At 42.8% G+C, this 13,041-nt stretch overlaps 2 protein-coding genes across 2 annotated transcripts; both read left to right on the forward strand.

Moving 5' to 3' along the window:
• The first annotated feature begins 3,057 nt into the window (after nucleotides 1–3,057).
• Nucleotides 3,058–4,761, forward strand: LOC141011467 (complexin-3-like). The gene is made up of 3 exons (XM_073484628.1): nucleotides 3,058–3,294; nucleotides 4,194–4,277; nucleotides 4,540–4,761. Exons 1-3 carry the CDS (start codon nucleotides 3,058–3,060, stop codon nucleotides 4,759–4,761), a joined length of 543 nt encoding a protein of 180 aa, XP_073340729.1.
• A 1,531-nt stretch (nucleotides 4,762–6,292) lies between these two features.
• On the forward strand, nucleotides 6,293–12,742 carry cyp11c1 (cytochrome P450, family 11, subfamily C, polypeptide 1). Its single transcript, XM_073484877.1, has 9 exons — nucleotides 6,293–6,624; nucleotides 6,785–6,940; nucleotides 8,443–8,657; nucleotides 10,646–10,849; nucleotides 10,981–11,162; nucleotides 11,269–11,435; nucleotides 11,797–11,875; nucleotides 11,963–12,175; nucleotides 12,632–12,742. The coding sequence occupies exons 1-9, from the start codon at nucleotides 6,293–6,295 to the stop codon at nucleotides 12,740–12,742; spliced, it is 1,659 nt and encodes a 552-aa protein (XP_073340978.1).
• Nucleotides 12,743–13,041: the final 299 nt, after the last annotated feature.

The following is a 13,041-nucleotide window of genomic DNA, read 5'->3' on the forward strand; positions in this document are numbered from 1 at the left end:
CATTGCAGTGTCTCCTAGTTTAGGTACGGTTTATTTAATAGACCTGAAACCCAAAACCTCAAAATAATTATAGTACGTTACTTTTCAGATTCACTCGTACACTAGAATTACATGATACTATAATTATATGACATACTGTGTGTAGAATGAAATGTGAGAATGATACATGGGTAGCCGGAGCTGCTTACAGAACTCCAGTATGGTAGTTACTGTATACGGTAACATAGAGAATTAGTCTAAAAATGGCTCACCCAGTACCGCAGAGGATCCAGGCACAGATATAATATGACCAGGAGATACACGAAAGCAACATGAGCGGTGTATCAGATAAAATTTAAAATGTATGCTCTCAGTCACTTTATAACAATAATTTGTGTGTTTTTGTGATACGTTTTGTATGAAATGACTTCTTTAGTCATTGAATGAATTACATTTTTCCTGTTCTCAGTGTCTGAAAGGATGTTTTTATCATTCCTGTCTCTAGATTTGAGGAGTCCCTTTAATTTCCCCCCAAGTAGTGACAACTGAGATCCAATACATATGACTTCAAAAATGTTATGTTCTCAAAGCACCAGAGTGAATCCCCCGATGGGCACGCTGACTTTATTTAAAGCAACAAATTCTATTGTTCGTATGTATTCAGGTCATTATGCTAATGTGCCATGATGAGATGCGTATTTAGTATTTTTAATATTAAATCAACATTTGGTTTATGTTTGTGAGTCCATGCATGGGAACATGTGTGCATGTGTGTGCGTGTGTATTAATGTGTCGGTATCAGTGGCTGCCGTTCACGTGTTGGACACTGATCCACCTGAGAATCCCTTAAGTGGCTCTTTTTGGTGGACTTTTGGTGCACACACGCACACACACACACACACACATATACACACACACACACACACAATATACACTATACTTTGCAGCAGTTTAGTTTGGTTGAAGTGCTTGATGACATGATCCATCTTTCTATCTAAATAAATTGTAAAATATGAACATACTTCAGATGTTGGGTCGAGAACGTCCTGTTTCTCCCTTCGTCCCGTTTCTGACCTGTATCAGCTGACACAGGACCAACTCAACCTCCCTCCCTTCAGTTGTGAACGCCTTCCCTTCGGATGAGTAAACTGACCCCAGATCTGTCACTGAGCATGAGCTGGGGAGGCGTGGCTCTTCCTGGTGATCTTGTTAAAGGATTAAAACCTCCTCACCTGTCAGAAATCGAAGTGATCCGGCCAGTAGGGGGGAATGAATAGGAGGGGAACAAGGGATCGAAGGACTTTAAGTGGGTTGGTTCAAGTGTTCAGAAGGTGTGTGTGTTTGTGTGTGTGATGTCAATGCCAAATAGGGCATTAGAGTAGGACATAGAGCACAAAACTCGCAGTGGGGAGTCATTCAAAGACATTCAAACATGTGTCCAAATCATCATTTATTAAAAGATTTTATGGTACTTATGCTAAATCGGGGCTCTTAAAGTAAAGTTCTTCGAGTGTGTTTCTTTTGCCAGTTTGATCCTGTGATTACAGACACATATCAGCAAACTGTAGTTTTCTTTAACTACTGAAAAACAAAAGGTAAACCAATTGATTAGTAAATAAAATGCATTAATAAGGACCGAAATGATTAATAAAGAAGAACACATGGTCTCCTGAACGAAATGTTGTTCAGTTCATTTCAAGGTCCAAATAAAAGACACTCCACATTAATGTCTTACAAAGAGGCAGCTGTACCAATATTTATATTACCAAGATGAACTCAATCAGGGCCTGAGCTTATTTGGTCAACATGCCACAGAAAGATGTCTTATCTCTTGTTCTCTCTTGCTCTTCATCTTGAACGAAGCCTCAGCATTGACATTTGTAATTTAGCGCAGGAATTGGGGGAGGGTGACCTTCCTCGTTATCATTTTTGCTGCTGTGTGGTCCAGTTTGGTCCAGTGATCAATACTTTCCTCTTATCTCTGAATGACTCAGACGCTGCCGTCTCAGACCAGACTCTGTCCATCCAGGTGTCTCTTTGTTTCATTTTTCTCTCTCCAAATCTGTGCTCACCTCTTCCTCGCTGATTATATTCTTGAAATGAAGTCAAGATGTGTTGGAAGTTATATTTTGAGAGAAATGTGAGTTGCAGACCAGTACCTGCTACTTACCTTCCAATTTTATTGCTCCAAAAGAAATAAGCAAAATGCAGATAATGCAAGATGCAGACAATGCAGTATTATATAGGAACAACACTGATGTCAGCATGTGCCACTCAACATGACATCAGCTAAAGTCTCTAAATCTCTGTCACAAACACGTGAGTCATTGGGTGCATTCCCTGCCACGGCTAACGAGATTCCCCTCATTAAGTCTTTAAAGTGGTAATCTGTATAGGAGAGTTGGGGGCTGTTGAAGAGTGCAGCGAGTCTGCAGGAGGGAAGCAGGAGAAGCAGAGGCTCAAACTTGGACCAGAAAACAGGGATTTTCTCCTGTGAGGGCCAAGGAGTACAGGAGCAACATCTTATGGAGGACCTTCTGCTGTTTCTTGTTTGTTTTCTCTGATTTGATCTGAAGCGTTGGCTGATTGTCCGGGTGCTGTGGAAGCCATCTGGCCGGAGCTTTATTGGATTTTATGCTGTGAGCCTTTGGCCAACTGTGGCCACTTGAACAGGTAAGAAAAAAACGAGGACTGGGCGAACACGCTCAACCAAGATGAATAGTGAGTGTCTGATATGTTTGAGTCTGACATAAATCATTTTTGTTCTTGTGTGGCTTCCATCTTTCTCTGTAAGTACTTCCCCCTTCCTGTAGATGAAACGCTTCATCTGCATATGTAATCTGGTGTGTGTGTTTACTAAGTCAGTGTGTCTGAGCCTTGTCTGAATGCCGTCCTTGTCCTTGTCCTGTCTCCACCTGAATTATTGCCACCACCAGGCGTGACACTGTGTGTTCTGACTTTGTCCTCTCAGAGAAACACAACATGAGCGAAGGAGAAAACCGTTCTATCCTCGCACATCATCTGTCAGAGAAATAGCGGCGTGATCATTCCCTCCCGTCCTGAGAGCTCCGGACCATCATGGAGTCAGTGGTGAGAGTAAAGAAGTCGCTGAGGACTCCTGTCAGGAAGCTAACCAGCTGTGTGTCGGGGGTGAAGGAGAGGCGTTTGTGTGCCAAACCCAGGAACAGGAGGGGCAGAGGTGGAGGAGGAAGAGGAGGATGCAACAGGTCGGGGAGGACCCCCCCTCTCCGAACTGCTCAGCCCAAAGACCCATCTGTCCGCTTGTACCAGGCAGACCTGGAGAAGGAGAGGCAAGTGGAGACATGATGTAGAAACACAACATGCAGTGGTGGAGGAAGCATTCAGATCCTTTATTAAAGGTCCAGTGTGTAGGATTTAACCTGGTATCACACCAAACTGTGTAATAGACCTGCTGGCCCACCATGTCACTGTCATGCAGCGTCTGGTTACACATTCAAAATAAACTACCTAGTTATGTTAAGGTATCAAAACCTCTTGGTTAACTAAAGGAAAAAAAAACATTGTTTGGCTTAAAAGAAGTACTTGCTTTAATGTACTACTAGGAACTTTTAACTGTCTAGCTAACAAGACCATCAGTGAAAAGGAAGTATGTATAGTTATTATAGTTAGAATGCTGAGGATGAATGAATTAGTCTCTCAGCCTGAGAAAAGAAGATGCTCTATAATCTGGTGGCACTGGTCATCTTTTGTCCAATGTGTTCACCAGGATCAGGTTGACAGAAAATGAAAGGCAAACTGTGACACTCACACATTGTCCTCAAGTGGATCGACGGTTCTATTACACAGGGTGAGGTGAGGCGTATTTAGTTGGTTGCAATCTGCAACCACACAACTAGATGCCACTAAATCCTACACACTGGTCAGGTTAGTTTCAATTTAAGACAGAAATCCTGTCAAACTCACTGTATTAATCTAAATTTACCACATTTGTTGAAAGCACTTTACGCAATGAAGCCAACACATGTGCTCTGAGTTCACATTGTTTTTAAATGTGATATTATTCTTATGGTTGTGTCTGCAGCAGCTTTCATTTCCGTCCATCAGAGAAGGCCGCTGTAATGAATCAAGTTCATTCAAGTCACCTGTGCTGAGGCAGAGATATTGCTTTGATTTGATTCTGTTTTTTAATAAGTCAGGTGTATTTGTGTTTTGTCTGCTGTGTTTACAGAAAGCTGCGGGAAGCAATGAACGCTCAGAAGAATGCGGAGAGAGCAGCGATGAGATCTCACTTCAGGAGAAAATATCAGCTGTCTGAGGTCTGTCACTTTTCTGCAAAACATTCAACAGATTTGTTTCATAACATTTCTGTTTTTCAGCTGTTTTTTTGTATATGAATATTTCTCACTGTTTTCACTTGTTTACCAGACTCTTGCATTTCCTGCAGGTGTTTTCCTATTTGTTATACATACTGTACTGTATGTTGGCTTATCATGTGCATGGGTAATGCATACGTTTATTTTTTTGTCCTATGTTCAGTCTTTTAACCCTCTTCTTCTTCTGTTTTTCCTTCACATTCAGAGTACCAAGGACACCAACCATCTGAGCTCCGTTGGCGGGAAAGTGTCGCTCCCCCACGAGCTGTCGAAGATCATTCATCCTGAAACCAAAAGCAAGGACAGCTTCAACCTGCTGAGCGCCTTCCAAGGCCTCAGCTTCGGCACAGCGGCGCTCACAGGGAAGAAACACAGCAAGACGTCCACTCCTACATCAGGAAGGAGGGACTCTTGTCAAGTCATGTGATCAATATGTGATAGCAGGGACGATCAGTATGCCGCCTTTTGATTGTGTTGGAGAAATTCAGGGAAACAGCAGGGAAATACCATCATACATGAGCGCAACATCCTGATACCAGGGTTCAGAAGTAAAAGTAGAAGAAATGGTCTGGTGAAATGGTGTTGTACATATATATACAACATTTCTTTTATGCATTTTTTTTTGTTAATTTTAACTAATTTATATACTTTTGGGTAGTTAAATCTTCAGCAATGTATAATATTCTATAAAATCATCATGTTTGTAGTGTCGCTGATATGTGAGCCTGTTTTCAGTTTTGCCACAATGCACAAGTTTTTAGATAGTTTATTTATTTCAGGATGAAGGCTAACTATCTCAACTCAATAAAGGATGCTTCATTCTTTATTTTATCAAAAAAATCTGTTAAAATCACCATATTTCACTGGAGAGAAATGGCATGAGAGCTGGTGGTGTGGTGCCTCCAATGATGTCACTCAGTGGCTATATTGCATTATGAGTAATTTCGGCTTTACTACTTTTTCTTCACATATGCATGTGACCTGTACACACACTGTACTCGATCAAACCTGTGAATGTAACAAATCCCTTGATAATAACCTTTTTTATACAGTGAAAGTTAACTCACAAGTTGTGTGTTAAATTGTTTTAACCAATGATACAATATAGGTATTGATGATGACTTAAATTAAGACTTTTTTCTTATGTTAAATATAAGTTATATTAGGGATCAATATAATTCTGTAACAGTTCTATTAATGACATTCATAATATCAGGTTTTCACATTGTCTATATCCCTGTTCAGATCCTCTTTTTGTTATATTCTAATTTGAATTACTATTATTTTATAATATTATGTGTTACGTAACCTAGAAGCTACTGTAGCTAGTCTCTTCTTACAGGGCTGTCACGTCTCTGTAAATGATATAGATCCAGCTGGTGATCTAATCACAAGTAAGGAACCTCAGGGTAACACGTTCACATTACATCACACATTCACTACATACATATAAATATATGCTCATTTTCTTTGTGTGATTAGGAAATTATTTTGCTGTTTCTTTGTAAATAATCTGATCTGTATCACATGTGTGTTTATAAGCCAAATTCTACCTGCACTGTAAATTAACTGCATTTTAGTTTCTTGTGATTACTGTCTTGTTTTTATTGAGCTCATACTGGTGTGAAAGTAAAATAATCTCATGCTGCTAATCAAAGGTTTTTATACAACATGAAGCAAAAACCCAACAAATGAAGAAGTAGACACTTTATAGCTGTGACAAACGCTTGTGATAAACATCTTTTTTTGGCCTTTACATGGTGTGTGTGTTTTACTTCAGCCCGTTTTAATTCTCTTGAACTCTGATCTTCACATCCATAAATCATCACCTGCTATCAGTTTGTCAGAGCGTTAGAGCACATTCAAGGATATGAGGTTGGGAGGATGGAGGAGGGAAATAAACAGCCCTGCAGAGACGACGACGAAGGGTGTCCAAGTCTGGATGAGACCGTTTGATCATGAGGAACATGAACACCCGAGTGACTGTGTGCATCAGAGCACAGGGCAGCTGTGGGTCCAGAAATCTGCTCTGTGGTGTTGCACCACAGCGAGCACTTTGCATGACCGCAGCAGGGACGGTGGTGGATGGAAAGTTAGAGGGGAGGAAAGGAGCTGAGAGTGCAGGAGTCAGAAAGAGGGGTGTGGATGGACGGGTGAGGAGCTTTGAGGAGATCCCTCACACAGGGAGGAACGGCTGGGTCAACCTGGTGAAGTTCTGGAGAGAGGATCGTTTCCGGCAGCTCCACAAACACATGGAGAGGACCTTCAACACCCTCGGTCCCATTTACAGGTAGGAGGAAGATGGAGGAATGATGTCTTGAGCCTAAGTGTCTCAAAAGATTTAAGAGCAATAAAGGTATACATTAAGAGTCTTTGATCACCTCATGTGTGGCACTGATCAATGATTTCAAGTGTCACCATAGCCTTTCTGTGTGTATGTGTGTGTGAAGGGAGCATGTGGGCACCCAAAGCAGTGTGAACATCATGTTGCCATCTGACATCAGTGAGCTGTTTCGTTCAGAGGGCCTCCACCCCCGACGGATGACCCTGCAGCCCTGGGCAACACACAGAGAGACACGGCAGCACAGCAAGGGAGTCTTCCTGAAGTCAGTACCAAACCTGTATATATGTATATGTATTGCTGATGTTGAAGATATGTTATTAAGTTATTCGAAGGGTTAAGTCATGATTTGTGGTCAGGGTTAGGACAAGTAGTAGTGGAGAAGAATAAGCAATTATTGTATGAATGTAAGTCATTGCAGCGTTCCCTTAAGTCATGGAAACAAGCTGTCTGCATGTAATCACTTGTCCCATCATCATCTCACTCTTTTAAGTGGGTCATTCAATCAGTTGTGGAAAGTATTCAGCAGGAATCTTGTGACTGTAGGTTTATAAAGCTCTTACATGTAGAATATTGATGTGATTTGAGCATATTTCAACTGTTCTGAAGGGTATTTGAAGAAAAATCAGCAAAAATTGCTGTAGCCAGCCAGTGGGGGATGGCCTTCATTGTTGTATTCTACCTCTGGGAGGTTGCCAAAGGCTGATATTTTGAAACTGTGTTTCCATAAAGTTTGGAGACTCACATGAGACATTACTGAAGTTAAAAAAGAAAAAAGAAAATGAACCGATAAAATCAGAGCAGCAGACACAGAGATATACTGTATTTTAGTCTCTCATATAGGTCAAGCTGCAAAAACAATAGAATTGAACAATTACCATGATTCAAACAGTAGCTTAATTTCATTTGAAACACTCCCTCACCCGTCCTGCCGTAGCTGATCTCATCAGTGCTATTTTGTCTGACTTTAGAAGATCTCCAGAGCCACAGAGGCCAAAACATGAGTTTTCACAGGCGTATCATGAGACTCTTTACGATGAGTAAATTGACTTTTAATGGTTAGAATTGGTAGTGTGTCCTTTTGAAATCAATTTCACCTTTGGGTTTCCTCTGCAAATTGTCTCTGAAAGATACAAAAAACAACAACAAAGATACACAAAACAACTACAGAGACATGAAGCAACTAAAAAGAGATGCACACCAACCACAAAGAGACACAAAACAACTGCAAAGAGGCGTAAAAGAACTACAAAGAGAAGCAAAATATCCATAAAGATACGCAAAACAACCACAGAGACATAAAATGACCACAAAGCGACAAAAACAACCACAAAGAGACACAAAACAGCTACAAAGAGAAGCAAAACAATCATAAAGAGATGCAAAGCAACCACAGAGACATAAAAGAACTACAAAGGGAAACAAAACAACCACAGAGACATAAAACAACTGCAAGAGTCTCCTCAGTCGGGGCACCTTGCTTCTGTTCGGGGTGTGGAGCTTTTTCCATGTAGTCCATCTTAGGGTAGTTTATGACTATGTGTCGCAGAAGTCACTGGATATGTAGGTTATTTAGGGTTTAGGTTAAGGTGAGAGGAAACATAAACTGATACAGAAACAGACTTTAACACAGAATATCTCCTTTACATGAATTTCAGTAAAGCAACAGCACATCTACTTAAGACCCAGTTTCTTTGCTTCACAGTGACTGAACTGAAGAGAAACAGGTCGACTTTAATCCTTCTTTTCCAAATCTTCTCTCCACAGGAATGGTGAGGAATGGCGAGCTGACCGTCTACTGCTCAACAAAGAGGTGATGATGAGTGCCGCCGTGAAGCGCTTTCTCCCCCTGCTTGATGAGGTGGCGAGGGATTTCTGTCGAATGCTGCGGGCTAAAGTGGAGAGGGAGGGAAGAGGCGAGGAGGGGAGACGGAGCCTGACCATGGATCCCAGTCCTGACCTCTTCCGCTTCGCACTGGAAGGTCGGAGGTCACCGTCCCCAGTGTATTCTTATGTGTGATTAAATTTAAAGTATGTATGGACTGTTTTATCTACACCGAGGCCACAGAATCCTGGCTCATTTCTTTCCAGGAATCTATCCATCCCCCCTCTTAACTTTCATGTCTTCTTTTCACCCAGCATGATTGAAGTGCTATGGGAGAATGAGGGTATGGATAAAAATCATCTCTCTGTTCTGACAGCCTCTCATTCACCCCAACAATCAGCTCTTTTGGTTGAGTCACGAATGCTTACGTGGGCTGTGACGTCGTCTCACGTCAAGCCACCTTTTTAAAATGTTCAAAAGAAATGTTCCCCTTGCTATTATCTCCCTGCTCCTGCTCTGTCTGCTTTCAATTTAAAATATTCTCACCTCACACCAGAGCCAATCTTTATTTCAACCTGAGGCATATCTATCGTTAACATATTTTAGATGTAGGAGGTCAAGGAGAACATGCACCGTTAAAAATAGAAACACCAACAAAGACGATCAAAGCTGGCACATTCTTCCAGCAGGTCTGCTGCTTTCATCTGCCTATCTGCAACATGCCTCATTCACAAGTGTGAATGCTTGTGTGACTCAGCGTGTACACGTGCATGCATCTGTGTGTGTGTGTGTGAGAGAGAGAGAGAGAGAGAGAGAGAGAGAGAGAAAGGGAGTGAGAGTTGATAACTTTGAGTCACGCTGCTTTGCTTCTAATGCAACACAGCACACCAAGCCATGTGTTAAGCCAGGGTAGGAATAGACTGCCAAGAAACTTTATTCCAGTCAGTGATGTGTACTTAATATAACACAAACAGGTCTGACAGGGGATGGATGTCTGGTGGAGAAGAGACGCTTCCTCTGAGACAACATATGCACTCAGAAAACAACATTTTCTTTCTGTGGATTTGAAAATACAGAATATTTTCTTGCTGTCACAGAGAGAAATGTCTAAAAAAAACCTGGCTGTTTGGATTTTTTTTTTTTTTGGTTGGTAATCCTTCAAAGCATGGAAATATGAGCCAGGAAATGTTATGATCTACTTAAATAACTGTCAACCTGGAGTTCATTATTCAGTAAAGCCTTTATTAGTTTAAGATGTTCTGGTTTTAAAGGATAAGTTTACTCAAAAAATTTAAAGTTTTGTGGTTCGCAAAATATTTCTGGAGCTTCAGAGCAAAACAGTGTTGTAGCATTCTCCTAAACAACTGAAGTACATGGGGAGTGTTTTTTAAACAAACATAAAATGGCTCCATACAGCTCTTGCAGTGCAATCAAAGTCTCCAGAAGCCCAGATTTGATTTGAGAAGACATTATTTTACACCCCTTTTAAAGCTGAAACCTTTACTGTAGCCGCTAAGCTAAAAGCATTAGTGTGCACCTCGCCTGAAGCTCGACCCCGTGTTGAGGTGTCATTTACACTGGGGACATGTCCCAGCCATTTTTTCAAATGGCCCAAGTATTTGTTAAAAATGTCCAGAAATAGCACGTACCAAGAAATCTTGACAATCTATGAGAATGATAATGCTTTGCTCGCCACCAGCACCTGCTGGAAATGGCTGCTGCTGAAAACTGTCATTGTTCATTAGTTATTCATTAGACTATTAGATGGACTGATTAGGTAGCCAGCTGGCTAGAGTACCCCAAGGCTTGCAAACATATTAAGATCAATAGTGTTGAAAATGGTCTTTAACATACGCAATTTAGGTCAATATATATACCAATTGTGAATTTCGGGGCTTCCAGAGACTTGGATTACACCTGATGAGCTGTATGGAGCCAATTCATGTCCCCATCTACTTTAGCTGTTTAGGAGAACACTGTTTTTCTTTGAAGCTCCAGAAATATTTTGCGGACTATGAAACTTCCCCTTTCCATTGGCTTGGGGGTAAGTAGATAATGACTACATTAAGATTTTGTGTTGTGTTGGTTTGCTCAGCTTGAAACACCTCCGTTACCCTCACCCTCCCTCCTCTCCTCCTCCTGTAGCCAGCTGCCATGTGATCTATGGGGAGCGTATCGGTCTCTTCTCCTCATCTCCCTCCTTGGAGTCCCAGAAGTTCATCTGGGCTGTGGAGCGAATGCTGGCAACCACCCCTCCTCTCCTCTACCTGCCCCCCCGCCTGCTGCTCCGCATCGGCGCTCCCCTGTGGACTCAGCACGCCAGTGCATGGGACCACATCTTCACCCACGGTAGAAGGACTCCAAAGCCAGGGCATCATGGCTCACTTCGCCTGGATATCTAGTTTATGTAACTCTCTCCAATCTATTTCAGTATTCACTACTCTCATCTCACCTGTCATCCTGTCCTGGTCTTCTTCCAGCGGAGGCGAGAATCCAGAGGGGGTACCAGCGACTGTCCTCTTCCCAGGGTCGAGGGTCTGAGGCTGGGGCAGCTGGAGGCCGATACACCGGGGTCCTGGGCCAACTCATGGAGAAAGGGCAGCTATCTTTGGACCTCATCAAAGCCAACATCACTGAGCTGATGGCCGGAGGGGTCGACACGGTGTGTGTGTGTGTTTGTGTGTGTGTGTTTGTGTCTACTCTGGCCTACGTTCGTATACCCCACTTTAACTGATTCCCTGTCACCTCTCATCCCGTCCTCTCTGCAGACAGCCGTGCCCCTGCAGTTCGCTCTGTTTGAGCTGGGCCGTAACCCGGAGGTGCAGGAGAAGGTGAGGCAGCAGGTGAGGGTGTCATGGGCTCAGGCAGGTGGTGACCCTCAGAAAGCCCTGCAGGGGGCACCGCTGCTGAAGGGCACAATCAAGGAGATTCTCAGGTACAAAACACTCAAGACACATCCACCTGTGTGTGGCCTGAATAAGGTATAATTCATTATAAGCCCAGAAACTAACCAGTAATAACATAGTGGCTTATTGTTGAGCTGAGGTGATGGATGTTAGAGGAGAAAAAACACATTTGTCCATCTGATCAATAGCTTATCATGAAGAAAAAGCATCTCTGACCTCAGGAGCAGCTGCCTCAGAGTCAGTTTCCATCACAAGTTGTCTCATCAACAGACGCATCCCTCAAAGACCTGAAATGAGAATTGATTACCAGTAATCCTGAGTAGCTGGCATTAAGAGTGAGTCAGAAGTCAATCTGTGTGAATGTGTGTGTTTTCTTTGTTGTTCTGTCAGGTTATATCCTGTAGGAACCACAGTGCAGCGTTATCCAATCAAAGATATTGTTCTCCAGGATTATCACGTACCTGCTGGGGTGAGTTTGTTCTCATATCTGCACACAAACACATTCAAGTACATTCAGTGCTACAGCTGACTTTAGGGTGCTCAACTCTCCCCTCAGACGATGGTCCAGGCTTGTCTTTACCCTCTGGGCAGGAGCGCAGACGTGTTTGAGGACCCACAGAGCTTCAACCCCGACCGATGGAGCAGCGGCAGAGAGGAGGGCCAGAGAGGAGACAGGACAGGGTTTCGCTCCCTGGCGTTTGGGTTCGGGGCGAGGCAGTGTGTCGGGAGGAGGATCGCTGAGAACGAGCTGCAGCTCCTGCTGATGCATGTAAGTGATAGCAGGCAAGAGAAAGAGGAAGGAGGGCGAGAGAAGGATGTGATGCAAGAAGAAAGTTAATTGCCTATGTTAGGTTAAGGCAATACTAAGTTTGAAAAAGGTTAGCTTTAGGAAAGAAGCTAGTGACAATTTAAGATACAGAAAGTCAGGTTAGGGTCAGACAACACAATGTTAAATAAGGTTAACGTTAGGAAAGAAAACTAGGGGCAGGTTGGGGCAATTTAGGGTTGGTCGAATGGAAATACCCCCAAAAGTACCCCAAATTGTACCTGAGCTCAACACTTGAGTTATTATATTTAGATATTTTCCACCACAGCAGCTGAATAAGTCATGACTGTGATCCTTCTTAACATTTCCTCTCCTCCTTCTCTTCCACTCTGTCTTCACACCACCATCACCTCCTCCCTCCTGCCTCCCTTTATCCTCCCTTCCTCCCTCTCTGTCTAGATCCTGCTGAGCTTCCATCTCAGCGTGTCGTCCACAGAGGACATCAGCACCACGTGCACCCTCATCCTCCAGCCCGAGACTCCGCCGAGGATCACTTTCAGCAAGCTCTGACGCACACACTCAGAGAAGAGAGTCGTGCTTTCAACATTCCACGTGTTTAATCACACAACTCAGCCCGTGTTGATCTCCCAGACATAGCCTCCAGATGATACTCTGTTTAGCTGTTATTTTGGCTTCCTCATACAGTTTGCATTCATTCATAATGCTGATGAATAAAGTATCATTTCTTCCTCTTGTTGTCTTCCTTGTGGCGAAAGCAACATTTACACTGCAGCCCACCAGATGGTGCTAAAACTCACACCAACACATTTATTTACATTTGTCCTGCTTGTCCCTCCTCTTCATTCAGT

This window comes from Pagrus major, chromosome 17, assembly GCF_040436345.1.
Source record: "Pagrus major chromosome 17, Pma_NU_1.0".
Taxonomy (NCBI): domain Eukaryota; kingdom Metazoa; phylum Chordata; class Actinopteri; order Spariformes; family Sparidae; genus Pagrus; species Pagrus major.

What these genes read in the sequence shown, in the direction of transcription:
- LOC141011467 (XM_073484628.1), top strand. Translation starts at nt 3,058, where the DNA reads ATGGAGTCAGTGGTGAGAGTAAAGAAGTCGCTGAGGACTCCTGTCAGG. An exon ending in ACCTGGAGAAGGAGAGGCAA is followed by an intron (nt 3,295 to 4,193) that starts GTGGAGACATGA and finishes GTTTACAGAAAG; the next exon opens with CTGCGGGAAGCAATGAACGC. An exon ending in GAAAATATCAGCTGTCTGAG is followed by an intron (nt 4,278 to 4,539) that starts GTCTGTCACTTT and finishes CTTCACATTCAG; the next exon opens with AGTACCAAGGACACCAACCA.
- cyp11c1 (XM_073484877.1), top strand. Translation starts at nt 6,293, where the DNA reads ATGAGGAACATGAACACCCGAGTGACTGTGTGCATCAGAGCACAGGGC. An exon ending in ACCCTCGGTCCCATTTACAG is followed by an intron (nt 6,625 to 6,784) that starts GTAGGAGGAAGA and finishes GTGTGTGTGAAG; the next exon opens with GGAGCATGTGGGCACCCAAA. An exon ending in TGCAGCTCCTGCTGATGCAT is followed by an intron (nt 12,176 to 12,631) that starts GTAAGTGATAGC and finishes CTCTCTGTCTAG; the next exon opens with ATCCTGCTGAGCTTCCATCT.